The sequence below is a fragment of the Thamnophis elegans genome, chromosome 16 (genome assembly GCF_009769535.1).
Source record: "Thamnophis elegans isolate rThaEle1 chromosome 16, rThaEle1.pri, whole genome shotgun sequence".
Classification (NCBI taxonomy): Eukaryota; Metazoa; Chordata; class Lepidosauria; order Squamata; family Colubridae; genus Thamnophis; species Thamnophis elegans.
The window spans coordinates 25,254,843-25,275,386 of record NC_045556.1 but is presented as its reverse complement, the minus strand read 5'-3'; the positions used below and the strand labels follow the sequence as shown (position 1 = coordinate 25,275,386).

Here is a 20,544-nt window from a genome sequence, read left to right as displayed (position 1 = left end):
ACGAGCCTCTGGATAGTTCTTTGACGCTGATCTGATCTGGTTTGTTCCCCAAGATATTTCATGGGGATGAATGAAGCTTCTTTGTGCAATATGATTCTCACCCAAGGTCCTCCCCCGACCCTAAACTGACCTCCCCAGGCAAGAGGATAAGCAAGGGGCTGCGCTAAGAAATGCTGAGCAGATCCGCTGCAGTTCTGGCTAGACGCAGCGCCCTACTGGGCACTGTTCTCTGCAGACCCCTCCTCCTCCTGCTGCATTAGGGACTCCAAGGGCAGAGGCCCCACTGAACTCCCCAGCGGCTGAAGGGCGCTGGATGGGGGAATCTTGGGGTAGCTGCCTTGGGATTCAGGCAGGTATGTTCCAGTTGACCAGCCTCAGGCTTACAGTCTATTCTGGGCTCTTGTCGACTGTCCCCCTCCCCATGGGAAAATAAGATTCTGACGTCAATCAGGGTAATGTAGCCCATCTCTTGCCCCCTCCTGCATATTTGGCATGTCGGATTTCTCCTCCATCAGTTTGCTAGCAAGAGAAACGGAGAGTGTTCGGCTGCACAGCCGGTTGGTGCCTTCCTCGGAGCTCCCAGAGACTTGTTGATGGTCTGCGGTCCATCTCCCCCCAAAGGAGATGCTAAAAAAACTGGGGTGTAAATAAGCTCCCTTTAGCCAGTGAGGGGAGGGACAAGATTGAGAGCAATGTGACAGCCCCTCCTCCCCAGGACACTGATAGGTTCCCCTTCTCTTCTTCCCTATCAGAAACTCTCAATTATCAAGAAAGGAGAACATTTGTAGCACAGAGTTGAAATGAGAGGTGGGTCATTGCGGCTCTCTGAGCTTGGTTATTTTCTTGCGGTGCTGATAATGGTGCCTAATTTGGCTCATGAAACATTGACAAGAAAACAACCAAGCTCAGAGAGCCCTAAGGACTCCTTTCTCTCCATCGTTCTTATCCCCCACCTGCGCTTGCATTTCCACTGGACATTGGTCACCCTATTTTCAACTGCATTTGTTTGCCCTGCCCACCCCTTCCCAGCACCGGTGATGCACAAGGTTTCCTTCCAATTTCAGTCTTCCCAAAGTATTCAACGTTTCTCTTAAGAGATGGAGAGACAGAAAGGAGAAAATGCAAAACTGAGTGGGATAGTTGGCGCTATGAAAGACACGTGAAACATTCAACCGCCGTCATAGAGCACACTCGATTAGAGCAATGGACCCAAAGGAATGAGGTGGAGGAGATCCGGTGCAATTCCTGGCCGGCGAAGAACTCCTTGGAGCGGAGGGGCGGGGCTGGCTGCCGCCAAGAGGCGCGTCCTCCGCTGCTCCCAGGTGTGGCTGGCCTTGGGTTCCTCCGGGCAGGTGTGTCAAGGTGACCGCTGCCGGCAGCGCTCGGCGACCTTTGGATTCCTTAGCAAGCCCAACGTGGCTCGCGGCTACTCCGCCCCCGCCTGGCTTCTGACCGGGCTTGAACCGCCCGCTCTTCGACGCTCTCTGCTCCGGAGGCGCCCACGCCCACCGCCCCTCGTGGCCTGGATTGGGCGGGCGGGGGTCGTCCCTGCCGGGGAGCGCAGAGCGCGCCAGAGCCCGGAGCAGCGGTGGGGGAAGGGATCTCCGCGGCCGCCAGAGCCAGGCTGGGGGGGGGGGGAGAGGGGCGCTCCGGGAGGGGAAGGCCGGGAGCGGCCGGGGCAGGGCCAGTTTCTTCCCCAGGGCGAGGCGGGCGGCGGTCTGGCGGTGGGCGCCGGGAGGAGCCTCGGCCGAGCCAAGCGCCTCCCCGCCCGGCGGCCGCTCTGGCAGGCGGGGCTGGCGTGTCCGGGAGGCCTGCCCGCTGGTGCCCGGCCGGAGCGCGAGCGCTTCCGGGTGGCTCCTGCGGCCCCGCCGGCCGAAGGCGCGCCGTCCTGGCAGGCTGCAAAGATCGGCGCGGACAGGCCGGACGCCGCTCGGTCCTCTTCCGCCTCCGGAGTCCGCCCGCAGCCCGAAGGATGCGGCAGTGTAAGGCTCCGGCGGGCGGGCGGGTGGGTGGCGGGCGGGCGGGGCTGCTTGGGCGGCCGCTGGTGACGCCGGCCTGCTCGTTGCAGAGCGGGATGGTTGGCTGCGCGATCTGGCATGTCGTCCTGGACGGCCGAGCTGAAGGAGGGCGCTTCCGCGGCTAAGTTCTTCCTGGGCTGCCCAGATGAGGAGGTGGACTTCCCGGGAGCAGAGCTGAAGATGGAGGAGCTGCCCTTCTTTGAGGATGAGGAGGAGGAGGAAGAGTCGGTAAAGGGGCTTGTTGCTCGGCCTGCCTCGGAAGGAGCAGGGCCGGCTTTGAGGCGGTGGGAAGCTGGGGTTGTCCCTCCACTGGCGCCCAGGGAAGTGGGCTGGAAGTCCCCCAGAGGGCATCATGGGGGTGGGCGCTGCCCTGTGCTTCCTCTTGTGCTTTGGGGGGCTTTTAGCAGGGAAGGCTCTGCCTGGTGGGACCCCTTCCTCTTCTCTTGGAAGTCCTCCTTAGTTTGGGCCTGTGTGTATTTCTGTGCCTCCTCCTTGTTTGGCTTTTGTGCCTGACTTTAAGGAAGAGCCCGGTGTTGCTGGACCCCCCCATTGCCCAAGGTGACACTGCTGCTGCTGTGGCTCTGTTGCAGCCTCCAGAACGGCAGATTGTGGTTGGCATTTGCGCCATGACCAAAAAGTCCAAATCCAAGCCCATGACACAAATCCTGGAGCGACTGTGCAAGTTTGAATACATCGCGGTGGTGATCATGGGGGAAGATGTCATCCTGAATGAGCCGGTGGAGAAGTGGCCGGCCTGCGACTGCCTCATCTCCTTCCACTCCAAAGGTTGGCCAGCTGGCGTCCCGGCTCCTCTTCCCCCTGGGTGCTCAGCTGATGGTCAACATGGTTTTCCTCCCTGAATCTTCCAGGGTTTCCTCTGGACAAAGCCGTTGCTTATGCCAAGCTCTGCAACCCTTTTCTGATTAACGACCTTGATATGCAATATTACATCCAGGACAGGTAGGGTTGTGGAGGTGGATACACTTGCTGGGGTATTATGGGCTGCATGGTACGTTGTACCTCCAGCAGTGGGCCAAATCTGCACCCTGATCTTCCACCAGATCTTTGGGTCATTTTGGGTGGAAGTGACTTAGAAGCCGGAGTTTGCTTAATCGGGCTACTAGGGAAGAGCAAGGCAGACTGGAGCGAAGTAAAATCTCTTGCTTACCCTGTGGTCCAAATGTGGCCAAGCTGAGGTGTGCTCTGGCCACCAGGGGGGCATCAGTCATGTCCCCTCAGCCAGAGACCCCTGCCTGTGTTCCCGTCCTCTGTAGGCGGGAGGTATACCGGATCCTGCAGGAGGAGGGAGTAGACCTGCCTCGTTATGCGGTGCTCAACCGGGACCCTGATCGCCCAGAGGGTGAGTGTGGGGCAAGTAGGGCCGAGCCACCTCCCTGGCCCACTTTGGAGGCAAGGCAAGGGGGTCAGTTGCTGGATAAGCAGGAAGGTGCCCCTTGGGCTGCCCTTAAGCCCCCAGGTGTAGACCAGGGCCTGAGAATGCTCAAAGTGTGGCTGGATTTGTGCAACATAGTTGGCAAGGGCTAAGAGGCAGTATGAAAACCTAGAAAATGGATGACTGTAGCACCATGTTGCGCAGAGCCGTCTCCTTTGTTGCCCAGAGCATTGCCAAGAGAGCCTTACAGGAACCACCCTTAGAGGAAGGGTGGCCCTTGGACACTGGCCAATGCCCTTAGGAGAAGAAGAGGCTTCTGTTTTTTGTGCAAAGAGGCACTAGAAGGGCTCAAAACTCGGCTTTGCAGGCTGATGTCTGCTAAAGAGCTGCTCCTTTCCTTGATCGAGAAAAGAAAGTATTTGTAACTCAGGGTTCTTTGGTATTCTCTGTGCTTGGTGAGTTTCTTGCAGACATTTCATTACCCAAACTAGGTAACATCACCAGTGCTGGTCTAGATTAGCACTATGTTTTCTTTGATCCTCTGTAGGCTACAGGTTTACCTCCACTCACTCACCCCCAGTTAGACCCCTGGCCTCATCTTCAGGTGTGCCCAATTCCTTTGAAGGGTCTTATTGCAGCTGGGCGTGCCCCCTGCCCCCCTAATGCAGCCATTTTGCATAGTGGCTTTCCAGCCTTTCCACCTCCTTGCCACTCACAGCCAGACCCAGCCTCCTCCAAGGATGATTCTGGATGTTTGGGAAGCCTGGAGGCTCCATAGCTCCCCAAGAAAAGAAAGTTGATGCGGAGGTGGGGGTGGGGGTGGGTATCAGCTTCCTGTCCTGAAGGCCTTGTGTGTTTTTGCAGAGTGCAGCCTGGTGGAGGGGGAGGACCATGTGGAGGTCAATGGGGCCATTTTCCCCAAGCCCTTTGTGGAAAAGCCAGTCAGTGCTGAGGACCACAACGTCTACATCTACTATCCTTCTTCAGCTGGCGGGGGCAGCCAGCGCCTTTTCCGCAAGGTGGGAAGTCTTTGGCTGGGGTACCCTCTGTCTGATGAGGGGCATTCCCAATAGCAGTGTACCCGGCTATCATCTCTATTTCAGGAGATTGTGTGAATAATACTTTTTTACAGTTACAACCAAAGCAGTAATCCCAAGCCAAAGAGGGCACAATATAATCAATGTCAAATATTGAAGGGGTGAGTCATTAGCACCAGGGTCTCCCAATTCGTTGTGGTTGGGTCCCCTTTCAGGTGTCAGATTTGAGAAGTTAAGATAATGTACATTTCCGGGATACCTTTCCTTCCTTTGAATATTCAGTAAAGTGAAAATTTGAATTCCAGAAGTTGATTAAGATTTTGATTAAAGCAATTTTGATTTGGCTCGGCTGGAATAAAGGTAATGAGGTTATGTACATAGGAATGTACTTTAGTTTTATTGAACAACAGGAATAACTTCATCTTTTCCATTTTAAACACAATTGGTAGGAAATAAGTAGTGGCATAAGGCAAGCCAGCCCCAACCTTTCCACCTTGGTGGTCTGGCCTAGTGCGGGGTGTGTGTGTGTGTGTGTGTATGAGTGGTAGGCACACACACAGGCACACAACTTCTTTGGTGTGAGTGGTAGGTGCACACGGTCTCCATTTGCATGAATGGTGCTTTGTGCATGAGTGGAGGACGCTTGCATGTACATGAAGTTCCACTTATGCGAGTGGAGGCCCTTGAGCACAGGGTGCTTGTGCTTGCGTACAAAGCTCCATTCACATAAGTTCACATAAATATTCACATAAATTTACATTCACACAGAAGCGCCCTATGCTTGGGCAAGTAGAGTTTCACGCATGAGCGAAAGTACCCCTGCTTGTATGAGTGAAGCTTCACGCATGTGCTTGCCCACCATTCTTGTAAGTGGAGCTTTGTGTATGTGCACACTTGCCCATTGCTTGCGTGACCCAGTTTGAAACAGGCCATGGCCCAGGAGTTGGAGAAGCCTGATATATAGGAATCCATTACATTTTGTGCTTTAAACCAGGAGATATTCCCAGGCTTTTGTTACTCCTGCCTGTTTGCCTCAGGCCTTGCTGTCCAAGTGGAGGTGCCTTTTGCCCCTTTGTGTGAGGTGCCACCTGCTCCGGGCCTCCTGGCCCATCCCGTTCGAGGTGCAGCTCGCCTCTCTAGCTGAGTTCCCGAACTATTTCAGATTGGGAGCCGCAGCAGCGTCTACTCTCCAGAGAGCAGCGTACGGAAGACCGGATCATACATTTATGAGGAGTTCATGCCTACAGATGGCACGGATGTCAAGGTAGGAGGGGGTGTTTGTGGGGACCTGTTGAGAGGAGTCCTCTGAGCTGGGCAGGCAGACTGGTCACCAAGGTTCCTTTGAGACCCTCTTGGCAGCTCGGGGTGGGGTGATGTTGTTGCTGGTGTTCTTTCATTCAGGTCTACACGGTGGGTCCCGACTACGCACACGCTGAGGCACGGAAATCCCCTGCTCTCGATGGGAAGGTGGAACGAGATAGCGAAGGAAAGGAGATCCGCTACCCAGTTATGTTAACAGCCATAGAGAAGCTGGTAGCCCGGAAAGTCTGTGTGGCCTTCAAGGTTAGTCTTTCCCAATTGACTTGTGGCCTCCTGGAGCCCTCCCTGAAGTTCTTCGCTCTTGTTGCTGAAGCCTGGAATGCCTGGACAGGTCTTAGGCCCACCCTCCCCTCCCCTCCCCTCCCTGGCTCCGAAGTCTCAGGCTGTAGGTGCTGCTTTACCCTGTCCCTGCATCTCCCTGCTAAAACTATGACAGAGAAATGGGGGCTCTCTATTGTGTTTGCCTCCTCCTGCAATCCTCTGGCCAGGGTGGTAGGGTGAGGCTGAGGGGCTCCTTCTGTTGGTAGAGTGCCTCAAAGAGCCCTGTGTCACTTCCCTTGGGTCTCGTCTCACCCTTTGCAGCAGACAGTGTGCGGCTTTGACTTACTGCGGGCCAATGGCCAGTCCTTCGTCTGTGATGTCAACGGCTTCAGTTTTGTGAAGAACTCTATGAAGTACTATGATGACTGTGCCAAGCTCCTTGGGTGTGTGTGGTGCTTCGGTTGAGCATCCCCTCTGGAAGGGGAGGAGGAAGGGACCAGAGCATGATTGGTCTGAATCCAGTCTGCCTCGGGGGCTGGTGGCCCTATTGCAAAACTGGGAGAGGTGATTTCCAACCAGACCCTTTTCTCCCTGCCAGGAACATCATCATGCGTGAAATGGCTCCCCAGTTCCAGATCCCCTGGTCCATCCCCACAGAAGCAGAAGACATCCCCATCGTGCCTACCACTTCAGGGACAATGTTAGTGTTGACTGTGCTGGCCATGCTTCCCTTTCTGGCCACCCCTTGTGATGATGGCCTGTCAGTAGGAGACACATTCTTTTTTAGAAAGACCACGTAGGTTTTTTTTTTAGCAATAGCAGTAGACTTATATACCGCTTCATAGGCCTTTCAGGCCTCTCTAAGCGGTTTACAGAGAGTCAGCATATTGCCCCCAACAATCTGGGTCCTCATTTTACCCACCTCGGAAGGATGGAAGGCTGAGTCAACCCTGAGCCGGTGAGATTTGAACCGCTGACCTGCTGATCTAGCAGTAGCCTGCAGTGCTGCATTTAACCACTGCGCCACCTTGGCTCTTAGGTTTGGGTTCCTACTTATGGTATTGTTGGATTTACTGATAACAAGAAGATGTGGAGTTGGTATTAATGCGCAGAAGCTTCTGGGTACAGAAAATTCAGTCCCTGGAAGTGTTGTAAGAAAAACAGATCAAGTGAAATGCTGTCCTTCCCTAAGATTTTGGGCTGAAGGCCACAGCAGCTCCTGGAGTTCATCTGAAATCAGTGCCCACGTTCTGAGGCTCAGTTGTAGGAGGCTCGGGGAAGCCAAGGGGGAGTCCAGGCCACTAAGCGTGGCTGGAGAGCCCAGGGCAGGATGTTCCAGCTGTTCTCTTTCCCTGCTAGTTGGTGATAGGGGCCGCCGAGATAACTGATTCAGGGCTGTGGCAGGCTTGAGTCGCTGCAGGTTTCCAGTGACTCAAGCTGCCAAGTTACTACCAGTTCCGCCGAACTGGTTCAAACCTGTAGGAACCTACTTCTGATTCCTGAGCTTTCTTTTGCCAATTGTGCCTGCAATACTCTCTGATGTCATCTCACCATCTTGTTTTAGGTCCTTTTCGTGGGTGCTTTTTATCAAGTGGGATCCATTCTATGACTGCCTTGGTCCACCTGCCCTCAATTTAGCAAATGTGACCAGGCCATTTCCATTGCAATTCTTTGACTCTCTTGATGGCCTCGTATGCTTGTGTTTGTTCTCTAATTCATGTGCAGGTCTTTTTATCTTGTCTTGTGATGCCGAGCATGTATCATCTCATGGCTCTTCATGCCACTCTTAGCTTTTGTATTATTGTGTGGTGAGTGTCTGTGTTTTACTGGCATATGTTAGAGCAGGTAGCACACACTGATCAAAAACTTTTGTCTTCAGGCATAGGGGGAGGTTGTTCTTGAAAATTATGTTTAGCTTGCCTACTAACTACATTTAAGATGCTGTTCGATTTCCTTTATTGTATCACCTTCCATTGAAATCTGCTGGCCAAGGTATATAATTTTTTTTCTTTCTTTGGTAAATTTATTAAACATAACCTGGCTCTTTTTCAGTTTTATGTTTAAGCCAAATGGCTCTCCTGCTTTGTGCAGCCCTTGTATGTGTCTTTGTAGCTCTTCTGGGTCTTGTGAGAAGAGAACATCATCATCTGCACATTTTAAGTGATTTAAATAGGCGCCACTGATTTTTATTCCATCTTTTGCCCAGCCTGAGTTGTGAAATTCAAGGCAGGCTGATAGGTGATATTGTGCCTTATCATGCACTATGTCGATTTCCACTTTAAGATCATTAAGACAAATTACTGCCATTGTTTTTTCATATGTTGATTGTAGTAAGTCTATATTAGCAGTGTCTATGCCTTGGTTGAGCAATGCCTTCATGATTGCTGGCTGGAATACAGAGTCAAACGCCTTTTCATAGTCATCGAAGGCCACACACAGAAGCATGGTGTACTCATTGTGCCATTCAATGACTTGCTGAACAACCTGGATGTGATCCATTGTGCTGTAGCCACTTCTGAAGCCTGCCTGCTCCTTTGGCTGGGCATCATTTAATGGTCTCAACAGTCTTTTTGCTATTATCTCGATAGAAACCTTGTAGATGACTGAAAGAAGGCTTATTCAGTGATAGATCTTTAAATCTCCTTGGGCCCCTTTCTTGTATATAAGAAGTATTTTTCCATGCATTGAATATTTTTTGAGGCATCTCAAATATAGTTTTGTTAGTATCTTATGTAAACTGTGATCACCAACTTTCAGCGTTTCAACCGTAACAGTCATTTCCTGAAGCTTTGCTATTTTTCATTGATTTTATGGCACTTGATAGTTTCTCCACTAAGATATCTGGCATTTCTTCTTTTGTGTTGTTACTTTTGAGTGATTTTGTATAGCACTGAATTTTCCAATTATTTATAACATTTCCTGTCTTGTTCTACACTTAGAGCCATCTTCACATTTCTAAACTAAGAAAGATGAAATAGCACCTCAAGCTCTGGATTAAAATAAAATCTTTGCCTGGTTTTAATTAAGGCAGCAGTCCTTGGCAGTTTCTCAGTCTCAGCACCTTTGCCCCAGGGGTGGGTTGCTGCCAGCATTACTGCTGGTTCGCTGCGTGCACGGTTTGCCCGTGCTCTGCGTGTGGCGCAGTTGCCTGTAAATAGGTCTGTGGCAGAAGATTAAAAACTCACCTCTGCTTTGCCCCCATTCACAGCTGGTGCTGTGCAGAAGGCTGCTTCTCCTTTATCTCTAAAGCCTTGGTGCAGAGAATCCTTCTTGCAGGCTGATTAGCTTGCTTCCAATTAGAGATCTACTTAGGATGCACACATGGGTCTTGCATTCTCTGCCACAGTTGCGTTGTTTTCAGAGCTCAGAGAAGGGGAGTCCATGCAAGGCTTTTCCTTCCTGCGTGGATAGCATTCTGATAGGAGAGTCCTTTCGGCTTTGGCTTCCCAGGTCCATGGTTGAGATGTCCTGGTCAAAGGAGACCTTGGGATCCCCTACGTGTTGGCCATTGTAGAAAGGAATGAGGGGTGGGGGGCATCCTATGAGCTCAAGCATCTCTCTTGCAGGATGGAGCTACGGTGTGTGATTGCAGTTATAAGGCATGGTGATCGGACCCCCAAACAGAAGATGAAGATGGAAGTGAAGCATCCCAGGTATGGTGGAGTTCTGGGTGTCTTCTGCAGGACAAAAAAGTTCCAGGACAAAATGAGCTCCCAAGAAAGGACATGCATAAATGTAGCCAACAACCACTAATGTCAATAACCTGCTTTGCTTCTGCTTCTGCCATTGCCAGATTCTTTGTTCTATTTGAAAAATACGAGGGCTACAAGACTGGGAAGCTGAAACTGAAAAAGCCAGAGCAGCTTCAGGTGAGTTTGAGGCTCCCTCTGGTCCCAGAGGAGCCATGCAGGTGAAGCTCTCACCCTCCATTGGTCAGTCTTCTTGGACAGGTGTCCCCTGAGGGGGATGACAGATGTGGCTAAGGAGCCTGTGCCTTTGATTCCTAGAGTCCTTGGCTCCACAAACCTGAGCAAGCCTTTGCCCCAATAGGAGGTGCTGGACATTGCTCGGCTGCTAGTGCAGGAGCAGAGTGCTCTCGGGGATGCGGTGGCCGAGGAGCAGAAGTCAAAACTGGAGCAGCTCAAGACCGTGTTGGAGATGTGAGCAGGGATTTGTCTCCATGGCCCCTCTGCCCCCCCAAAAAAAACCTCTGGGAGAGTAAGGTCAACCTTGCAAACAACTCTTGCACTTTCTCGCATGTCCCCAGAAAGAGTGGACTCCCTCTGACTGAGGACACTTCCTCCTACACCACAACAGAACCCTGGGCAGAAGGGAGGCAGTTGGGTGCCCTTGCAGCTTCTCCACTTCAGTTGTGGCGGGTAAAGCGAGAGGTTTCATGCCCAGAATGGTGGCCCTTTGTTATTCTGGCAGGTACGGACACTTCTCTGGAATCAACCGCAAAGTGCAATTGACCTACCTGCCTCATGGGCATCTGAAGGCTTCCAGTGAGGAAGAAGGCAGGTATTGGGGTCTTGTAGGGGGGGGGCATGAAGGCAGTTGTTGGGGAAGAGGCCTGGTTGCAGGAGAGCCCTGCAGGGTTGCGGGTGAGCCCTACCAATTTCATAGGATAAAGACCCTGATTGCATACACGCATCTGTAGACACAAGAGGGGCATTCTGGGTGGTGGGCAAATGGAGATCACTTTCATTCATTCATGCAATGAGGAAATTAAGAATGTAAACTGATATAGCTTCAATTGAAATGCCAACCCTTGTGAAGAAGGGCAGCTACTGCTCTCCCCCACTGCACTTGCCAAACAATCCCCATTTAGGGGGAAAGTGCCAAAGACAAGAGGATGGGGAAGGGGGGCAGAACTCACCTACTTTTGTGCAGCTTCCAGGTCTCAGAGGCCCCTAGCAACCTCCTCTCCTCCTCTCATCTGGTTTCCCCAGTTCTTGCCCCTCTGCTCTGGTCTGGAGGTTGAGGAATGGGCAGTAGGTCTTCATTCAAGTGCTGTGGTGGCATAGTGGTTAGAATTCAATATTGCAGGCTACTTCTGCTGACTGCCAAATGCCAGAAGTTTGGCAGTTTAAGTCTCACCAGCTCAAGGTTGACTCAGCCTTCCATCTTTCTGAGGTGGGTAAAATGAGGACACAAATTGTTGGGGGCAAGAGGCTTGTAAACCGGTCAGAGAATACTGTGAAGCGCTGTGAAGCGGAATATACTGTAAGTCTAAGCGTCATTGCCATTCTGTCCCAGCCCTGGCAGGAGGAAATGACTCTCGTTCTCTCTGTGTGCAGATCTCAAGGAAGCCTCCCCATCTTTGCTCTTGGTGCTGAAGTGGGGGGGCGAGCTGACTCCTGCTGGCCGAGTGCAAGCGGAGGAGCTGGGCCGAGCCTTCCGCTGCATGTATCCAGGGGGCCAAGGTGAGCCTGGGCTTTGCTTGCTGGTTCTGGGCGGAGGCAGAGGTGACAGCTGACAGCATCTTGATAGCCACCTCCAAGGTGGGGTCCTTTTGAAAGAAACCCCCCTTCAGAAGGAAGAAGAGCGTACTTTGGCCTCTGCATCTGCATCAAAAGGATCTTCTGGGCTGGTTGCTGGACTCGAATTGCAGCACTTTGAGTAGCGTTTCTCTTAAGGGTTCTGATTGGGGTTGCCTTGGAAGCCCCATCCAGTCCCCATGGTCCTGGGCAGCAAGCCAACTTCTGAGTACTCAAAACTTCTCATCAGGCAAGATGGTCTTACGGGTGAAACTGACCTTTCCTGATCAAGTGGTTTTAAGCATTCCAAAGTTTATTGAACACTTTTGTGAATAGAGTAGATCTTTAATGTTCTGGGTAGTTGGCTCCCTCTGAGGGCTGAACTGCACCTTTTAGGATTTCTCTCCTGAGCCTCCCATTAGGAGCTGTGATTTGGCATTCTGCTTTCTGCTCCTCCAGTCATTGGATGGTCATGATGGTTCTGTATGGGAAGCAGGAAGCAAACAGCAAGCCCGCAGCTCCCATCTAAAGCTGTCTCAGCCAGCCCACATTCTCTTCCCCCAACCTTTGGCAGTTCCCCACTTCTGTATCATGCATGTGGCCTTTGTGCCAGATCCTTCTCCCTCACACTCTTAAGTGCTTCATGCCCGCATCCCTGTTGTGAGTTGGGGGAGATCTCATCTCCCTCTTCCTCCCAAGCCAAAGGACAGAAGGTCCATTGCAGATGAACCAGGCACCTTCAGGCCTTCTTGACACAGCAGATACCCAACTCTCCTTTTTGGTTGAGCTACAAGAGGATGGCATGGATGTCTGTAGGTCATTGGAGGGGGCTGCTGCTGTGAGCCAGGCTGGTCTTCTATGCTTTGGAGTGGGGATTCAGTGAAAGCAGGCAGCTCCTCAAGGTCTGAGCCCCGAAAGAACCCCCCAACCTTCGTGGAGCAGCCAGCCAGCCAGCAAACAGCAGAAGGCAGAAGGAAGAATGATGATGATTGGAAACTGGGCACGTGGGTCATGAGCTTATCTGGTGCTCAAGAGAAGGACTTTTGGGCGTGTGCCATGACGTTTGGGGCTGGTCTTGACAGGAAGAGAATTTAGGGCTTCTCCAGTTGTTTGTTTGTAGCTCTTCTTATCCATCCCGCCTCCTTTTTGTCTGCTTGGAGACTATTAAGTTAGGGCTGAATGAAGAGACAGGACTAGCATAGAGACTTTAGTTCTTTATTTAGGAGACTGGTACAGTGAACAGGCTCTCCCACAGCTCCCTCTTTTAAAGGGAGCTGTCAGGCAGCCTAGCCACTAAGATTTCTTTATTTTCCCGCCGATCAATTTGACCAATGGGCTCACAGTATTGTAATTTCTATTTAAAAGCCAGACTAAGTCTAACTGGCGGTGCTCAGTGTTATGTACTGTGCTAGGAGAAATGTGTCTGTTTTAGTTTGCCAGTCTCTGAAGCCCATTCTAGCTAACACTTCCTTGGTTGACCGTACCTTCTTTCTTCCTGACCATTACTCAATGGATGGAAAGGCGAGACAAGGGCATGTTGGATGCCATGCTCTGCTAGAAATAATTCAAACTGGTTTGCTGTGATTTGGAGCCCGTTGTCAGAGACCAGAATGTCCAGAATGCTGTGGGTGGAGAAAAGTCTCCTTAATACCTTCAGCCATTGTTGTAGTCATAATTATTACCTCAAGCCATTTTGAGTATGCATCTACAACTATTAGGAATATTTGATCTTGTACTGGTCCCACAAAAACAATGTGCACCCACAACTAAGATGCTTTGGCTGTCTCCCATTCTCCCAAGGGTGCCCTTGGTAGAGCTGGTCTGGATACCTGACATGGATTACATGTATTGATCCACTCCATTGTGTCCCTGTCTATATTTAGCCACTTCATTTGTACTATGCCCAGATGCCCCACATGTAGTGACTCTAGTACTTGTTTCCTTAGTTTCTAGGGAACAACCACTCAATCCCCCCACAATTGGCACCCCTTTTGGGCTGCCAATTTGTGTTGCCTTGCTATAAATGGTTTGAAATCATCCCCCACCAGCCCCTTGGGCCACCCCCTTCACACCCAGTTCAGAATTTGTGATAGAGTTTTGTCCAAGGTGGCGTAGTGGTTAAATGCAGCACTGCAGGCTACTGCTAGATCAGCAGGTCAGCGGTTCAAATCTCACCGGCTCAGGGTTGACTCAGCCTTCCATCCTTCTGAGGTGGGTAAAATGAGGACCCAGATTGTTGGGGGCAATATGCTGACTCTCTGTAAACCGCTTAGAGAGGCCTGAAAGGCCTATGAAGCGGTATATAAGTCTACTGCTATTGCTATTGCTATTGCTATTGTCCTTTGTTTAGTGTCCCGCTATCTCAGCCGAGGTGGCTGGACCAGATGCAAAGTCCTCAATTAGTAGTATGTGTGCAACGGGGTTGGATCTTCTATGAGATCTGGAAGTTGGCAGTGGATGAGGGTGTCGACGTGACTTATGTCTTTGCCCAGCCGGTAAATTAGCCGATATGCTGCCATGAATATTGTCCATCTCATCATTGTGGGAGATAAAATGTTCGGGATAGGGCGATTCCCTGCAAGAATACTCAAGAGTGGTTGGTGGTCAGTAATTAGATCAAGGTGTCTGCCATATAAGTATTCGTAAAACTGCTTGACCCCAACAACTGCAGCCAATGCTTCCTTGTCCAACTGGCTGTACTTTTGTTCTACCGCTGATAATGTTTTGAATAAAATGCAATTGGGGCTTTGGCCCCATTTGGCATCTAGTGGCTGCCCTGATGTGAAGTTTCCAAAAGCTGACCTAATTAATTTACGAGCCTCGAGACAACGTTCAAAATAAATCCAGTCATTTATTAGGATCAACATTTTGGCATGTTCTTCTGCGGAGCCGAAACTGATCTCCGGTTAATTGTCTTTGCACTTTACACAAAAACAATTTGAGTACAGGTATATAATTTAGGGATGCATTACTCTCTCAGGCTTGCCTGGATTTTCTGCATGGAATTTTGCTATAAGGCGATCAGGCTGGATATTCCTACTTTTTACCCAAGATGCCTCTGATAAGGGATAGCCCTCCCACTTGATTAAGTATTGGAGTTGTTGCCTGTGCCACCTCGAATTAAGGACTCGTTGAAGCTCATAATGGGTTTGCCCCCCTATGACTACAGGGCCCAGGGTCTCCCGGGGTGGTGGTCTCAGAGTGGATCCGATCATGGGTTTAAGAGGCTACTATGGAACGCTGGGTGTATCTTCCCCAGCAATTGAGGCAGTTTCAATTGCACTGTGACTGAATTGATGATCTTTACTTTGGGGAATAGTACCATAAACTTTGGCCTCAGTTTCTTGCTTTCTTTCTTTAATCTGAAATATTTTGTGGAGAGGTAAACCTTCTCTCCCACCTGGAATGGCCGCTGCAGAGCCCGTTGTTTATCTGCCTGTTACTTATAGGTTCGTATCGCTTTAATGAGCGCTTTTTTGACATTTTCCCAGGTTGCTTTCAGCATCGACATCCAATCAGTCAAACTGACTGAGGAGGGGTGATCCCTTGGATACTCAGGCATTGGGACGAAGTCCATGCCGCTCACTACTTTGAACAGCGTGAGTCCTGTGCTACTGTGAACAGCATTATTGTACATGACCTTAGCAAAAGATAAGCGGACTGCCCAATTGGACTGCTGATAGTTCATGTAGAACCTCAGGTACTGCTCTACCATGGCATTCAGCCTCTCTGCCGGCCCATTGGTGCTCGGATGAAAAGCTAAGCTAAGACCCTGGGATGACCCAATGGACCGCAGGAACTTCCTTCAGAACTTAGCCGTAAACTGGACACCTCTGTCTGAGATAAGTCTTCAAGGTACTCCATGCAAACAGTAGATGTGCTTCACAAACAGTTTAGCCAGCTTGTGAGCTGAGGGTAGTCCGCTGCAGGATATGAAGTGTGCCTGTTTGGAGAACAGGTCTATTACAGTCCAAATCACTGTGTTTCCCCCACTTTTCAGCAACTCTACTATAAAGTTCATTGCAATCTCCTCCCACGGCCTCGTTGGCTCTGCTACTGTTTGCAGAAGTCCGGGGTGGGGGTTCCCGGTCATCTCTTCATTGTGGCGCAGATGGTGCAACTTTAATCTTTCTTTATGCCAGGCCACCAGAACTGCTTCCGGACTAAGTGTAAAGTCTTTAGGAACCCAAAATGGCCTGCCAGTTTGGCATCATGGGTTCTCTGGAGAATTAGGGTGCGTAGGGATTCCGGAACATAGAGTTTTGTCCCCTTCCATGCGAGGTCATCTCTTTTTGTCAAGATGTGTTGGTTGTTTTGGAACCAGGGGTCTGCTAGAAGTTTGGTTTTGAGTCTCGTGGTTAAGTTGCTGTCAGGGTTCCAAATACCATGCAGAATTAAATCAGAGTTGAAGACAAAACTATGCTTAAAGTTCCAATTTAATAAGACAGGCATGTTGGCATCGTGCTGTGGGATTCCAACTCTGGAAGTTACATCAGAATCCCACCTAGTTAAAAGTTCATGATCTTGTCCCCACACCCACAGTCCATCACATGATCCAATCTTCTTCTTCCACGCTGGCGTCTCCACCCAGCTGCTTCTGATCAGGTGTGAAAGTGCGGAGACAAAGGATGACCTTGACTTCTAGTAAAGAATGAAAATAATACATTCCACAATCCTACTCCTTCTATTCCCCCCTCCCATCGACTATACTAAAGACACAGCATAATGAAATAAGAGAAAGTGTGGCAGGCCAAAATTCTAAAAGGAATATAATTGCAGGCCTGCAGGTTGGCCTTGCTGATCACGGCGTTGCTGCCTAGTGGTCACTTGGGCAGCTATTTGAGTAGAGGGAATGATGGCGTCCACTATCTGCTCCTGTTTGCATTTGTATTGGAGCATGGGGAAAGGGCGTCAGCTAGAAAGTTCCTTGCCCCTGGGATGTGCTTTAAAACAAAATCAAAATCAAAACAGTTGAAGTATTGAGCCCATCAGACTTGTTTGTGTGACAGTTTCCGCGGGGTCCTGATTTTTAGATTTAAAATATATTTTATTCATTTTTCACATTCCATTTGCAATCACTTATATACAGGGTATTTACTAAAAGAAAAGAAAAAAAAAGGAGATAAAACGAAGAAAAAAAGGAAACACAACTCATCATTCGCAACCCCACCTAACCCTTCCATCCTCCATACACCCCATCTACCCCCTCCAACTTTCCTTTCTCCCTCTAACCCTCCCCTCCTACTTTCCTTTCCCCTCAAGCCTTCCTTCTCCCCTTACTCCCCACACACCCTCCTTACATTCCCCTTACTCCTTCCTTACTCCTCCCTCTTCTTTCCCTCTACCTCCCTCCTTGGTGTATGCCTTTATTCGAGTGTTGTTTGATCTGATAAAAGTAAAATGAACCAAGGAAAAAAAAAAAAAAAAAAAAAAAAAAAGAACCACCGTATATAAATACATTCTTGTTCTTATTAAGACTATGTTAACACCCCCCCCACCCCCCACCCACAAATCCCCATCCCTAATCCTCCCGACTTCCCAGGGCCCACACCTGGCACTACCTTCTGTCTAAAATATCTTGTATACATATGGATTAAAAAATAAAAGTAATATGTCAAAAGAAAGAAAAACAGAAAAAAAGAAGAGAGAAAAGAAAAGAGAAAAGAAAAAAAGAAAAAAAGAAACCACTCTTTGTGTTGATCTCAGCCCCCCATCTTTATCTATGCTTAAATAGTATAAATCATTCTATCTATATTTTATTCTCGTCTCTTACTTCTTTGCTATTTACCCCTTCTGTAGACTCTCCCGTTCCTCTTCCTAAACCTTATGATCCCTTCCGATAAAATTTAAACAACGTGGTTCATGCCACATATTCAAATTACTTTGCAGAAGAGTAATCAAGCATTCCCTTCTAGTAAAATTTAAACAGCGTAAATGATCTTTCTTAACCTCCTTTTCAAACAGTAATTCAAAATAATCTAGCCAAGCTTCCCCTTCTTAGTAAAGTTAAGCAGCGTAGATCAAATATTACTTTACACCGAAATCAACTTCTATCTTAAGATAATTCCAACCGACTTTCTCTTCTAATAGGATTTAAATAACGTAGTTCATTCCACATGCATTTTACCCTCATCCCTTACTTGTCTGATATTTACCACTATCAAATTTATGCTAACATTTGTTTAAAATCTAACTCAAAGCAATTTCAACCAACTTTCCCTTCTAATAAAAGTTAAATAGCATGGATCATTCCACATATTCAAATAATACTTTCAGCAAGAGTCAGTTAACCTTCTGTTTTAAAATGGTCCCTTCTAACAAAGTTTAAACAACATAAATCATTCCGCATTCTTTTTACACCTATCTTAAGATAATCCCAACCGGCTTTCTGTTCTAATAAGCTTTAAACAACGTAAATCATTCCACATATATTTTACCCTCATCCCTTGCTTGTCTAATGTTTACCACTATCAAATTTATGCTAACGTTAATTTAAAATCTAGCTCAAAGTAGTTTCACCCAGTTTTCCCTTCTGATAAGAATTAGTCCGCTTTTTCTACCGGAGAGAGGTCTCAAACCCCCATTCAGTCCTTAACTTTGGCGAATATTTTGAAATGTCTAAATTCTCGATCTCCGTTTTTCTGCTTCTCCGAGGGAGGAAAGGCTACCCCCTCCTTCTTGCAGCCACATGGCCTGCCGCTTGCCTTCTTCCGCTTGTCTCTCCTCTCTTCCAAGTGAATCAGGAAGTCCCGCCTTCAAAGTCCTACAGTAGAAATCTTGAGCCTCCGAAACAGAGTTAAGACGAAATCTTTGATTCTCAAATGTAACCATGATGCCGGCAGGGGCCTCCCATCTGTATCGAATCTGTTGACTCCTAAGCTCTTTAGTTAAAAAAGTGTAGTCCCTTCTTGCTTTCAACATCTGGAAAGGTATATCTTTGAAGACAGTCAGGTCCTGGTCATCAACTCGGAGACTGTTGTTATGAAACTTTTGCACAATCGCGTTTCTAGATTCTTTTGTAGAGAAATGTATAATTATGTCCCTCGGGAGCTGTCGCTGTTCCGCTATCAATGAGTTCTGGCGATAGATTTTCCGAATCTGCCAATCAAAGTTAAGTCCCGGGCTTCCCACCGCATGGCTGAAGGCTTCAGCAAAGGTCTGTTTCAGATTCTCTTGCTCCTTTTCACGGAGTCCTCTGACTCTTATTGCAAATGCCTTCCTATTAAAATTTATCATCATAAGCTGTTGTTCAGTGTCTCTAATTTTTTGTTGTAAAATTTGAATATTGGTAGTCAAATTAAAATTAGCCTTCTCCAAACTTTCCAATTTGTTCTCTATTTCAGCAGAATAATCTGACAGGGCAGACACGGCTGCAAACGTATTCGCCTTCATTTGATTAACTTTAGACTTTAAATCATCATATAGTTCCAATACAAATTCCTTAATTTCTTGTTTAAAATCATTAAACATTTTAAAGAAATATTCCTGTGTTAAAAGTTCTCCAGTAGAAGGCATAGGAGACAAAGGCTGTGGTTCCAGTAAAAATTCTTTAAATTCCTTAGACACATTTGTAGCAAGGCGCTTCTTTGACCTGGGTGCCATAATAAATAAACAAGTAAGCAGCGCTTTGCTCCCCTCTGTTTCCAAAGAAGAAGAGTTTATTTTGTTAAGGAGCGGTCTGCAGGAAGGTAAAACCGGCTAAGTATATCCACTATCAATCATCCACGGAGAGAAATCGCCATTTTGAAATCCATTTAGACAAAGAAGTCTCTAAGACAAATGGTGCTGGTATTTAAGATAGTAATAAAAACATAAATCTCACAGGGGTGGGACCCGCCCGTATCAATTCTAGCTTGAAAAAAACTTTGTTTTGTCCTGGGGGGGGCTAGCCTGTCTGGGGCTGCCAAAAAAAAAGGCAGCTGAGAAGAACTGGCTGGAGATAAAAGCTCCGCTCCGGCTGGATCTAATCTCTATCCACAGCCAAAAAAAGAAAAAGGCTGTGGCTTACGAATAGACCCTAGCCTACAGAGCTACTCCCTGCCCCTTTCTTAGCCAAAAAGGGGTGCTATCTATGATCTTATTTAGATATACAGACCAGATCTCTGAGGAGCTCGGTGGAGCCCTCCTCGGCAACAGGCCACGCCCCCAGGAAGCGGGGTCCTGATTTTTGTGGTCCAGACTTTGAACAGTTTCTGCCCCCCTTCCAACAGGTGTCTCCAGGTTAGCAGTGCCCATCTCACCGCAAAAGTCTTCTTTTCCCATTCGGCCCCATCATCGCTCTGTGACTGTGAGCTTGTGGGAGGTGTAGGTGCAGGGTTGTAAGTTTCCTTGGTTGTTTATTTGGAGTAGCACCACTCCCACTGCCATGTTCCTGGCGTCTGCCTGGACCACAAAAGTTTGCTCAGGGTCAGGATGCTTCAGCAACGGCTTCTTTGCAAAATTTCTTTTAGTATTTTGAACACCTCTTGGCAGGTTAGGTCCCACTGTAGGGGTTGTCCCGGGCGAGGTTTTGTTCCTGGGCTTCCTGTCTTCAGGAGGTCTGTCAGGGGTTTGGCAGTCTTTGCAAAGGAGGGGATGAATTGCCTGTAGAAGTTCGTGAACCCTAGGAAGCTTTGTAGCTGTCTGCGGGTGCGAGGGGATTGCCAGCCTAGGGTGGCTTGTACTTTGGCTGGGACCATCTCTATTTCCTCATTTGACACTCGGTAACCCAGGTAATCTAACTGTGCATGGTGGAATTCACATTTTGATACCTTGTAAGGTACAGGTAAAGGTACAGGTTAGCTGCCAGAAGTTTTTCCAGTATTTGGTAGACCAGGGGTATGTGGTCATCCATGGTTTCAGTGTAGATGAGGATGATGTTTAGGTAGACAAGGATCCCCTTGTAGAGGTGCTCGTGCAGCACCTCGTTTATTAACTGCATGAATACCGCTGGGGCCCACTGCAGTCGGAAAGGCATCACTTTGAATTGAAAGCTCCCTAGGGAGCAGTTGAACACTGTTTTCCACTCATCTCCCTCTCTGATAGTACTTGGTAGT

At 48.7% G+C, this 20,544-nt stretch overlaps 1 protein-coding gene across 2 annotated transcripts in view; it reads left to right on the top strand.

Annotated features, from left to right (window-relative positions):
• Nucleotides 1–1,774: 1,774 nt before the first annotated feature.
• PPIP5K1 (diphosphoinositol pentakisphosphate kinase 1) overlaps nt 1,775–20,544 on the top strand; it is a 56,069-nt gene continuing 37,299 nt past the window's right edge. For both annotated transcript variants that reach the window (XM_032233715.1, XM_032233714.1), the window contains exons 1-15: nt 1,775–1,982; nt 2,069–2,246; nt 2,609–2,804; nt 2,888–2,978; nt 3,293–3,378; nt 4,276–4,430; nt 5,611–5,712; nt 5,850–6,011; nt 6,351–6,472; nt 6,628–6,729; nt 9,596–9,682; nt 9,823–9,898; nt 10,080–10,189; nt 10,461–10,546; nt 11,330–11,455. In XM_032233715.1, coding sequence (XP_032089606.1) covers nt 2,097–2,246; nt 2,609–2,804; nt 2,888–2,978; nt 3,293–3,378; nt 4,276–4,430; nt 5,611–5,712; nt 5,850–6,011; nt 6,351–6,472; nt 6,628–6,729; nt 9,596–9,682; nt 9,823–9,898; nt 10,080–10,189; nt 10,461–10,546; nt 11,330–11,455 — 1,651 coding nt within the window. In that variant the 5' untranslated portion in view covers nt 1,775–1,982; nt 2,069–2,096. The remainder of the gene's footprint in view (nt 1,983–2,068; nt 2,247–2,608; nt 2,805–2,887; nt 2,979–3,292; nt 3,379–4,275; nt 4,431–5,610; nt 5,713–5,849; nt 6,012–6,350; nt 6,473–6,627; nt 6,730–9,595; nt 9,683–9,822; nt 9,899–10,079; nt 10,190–10,460; nt 10,547–11,329; nt 11,456–20,544) is intronic.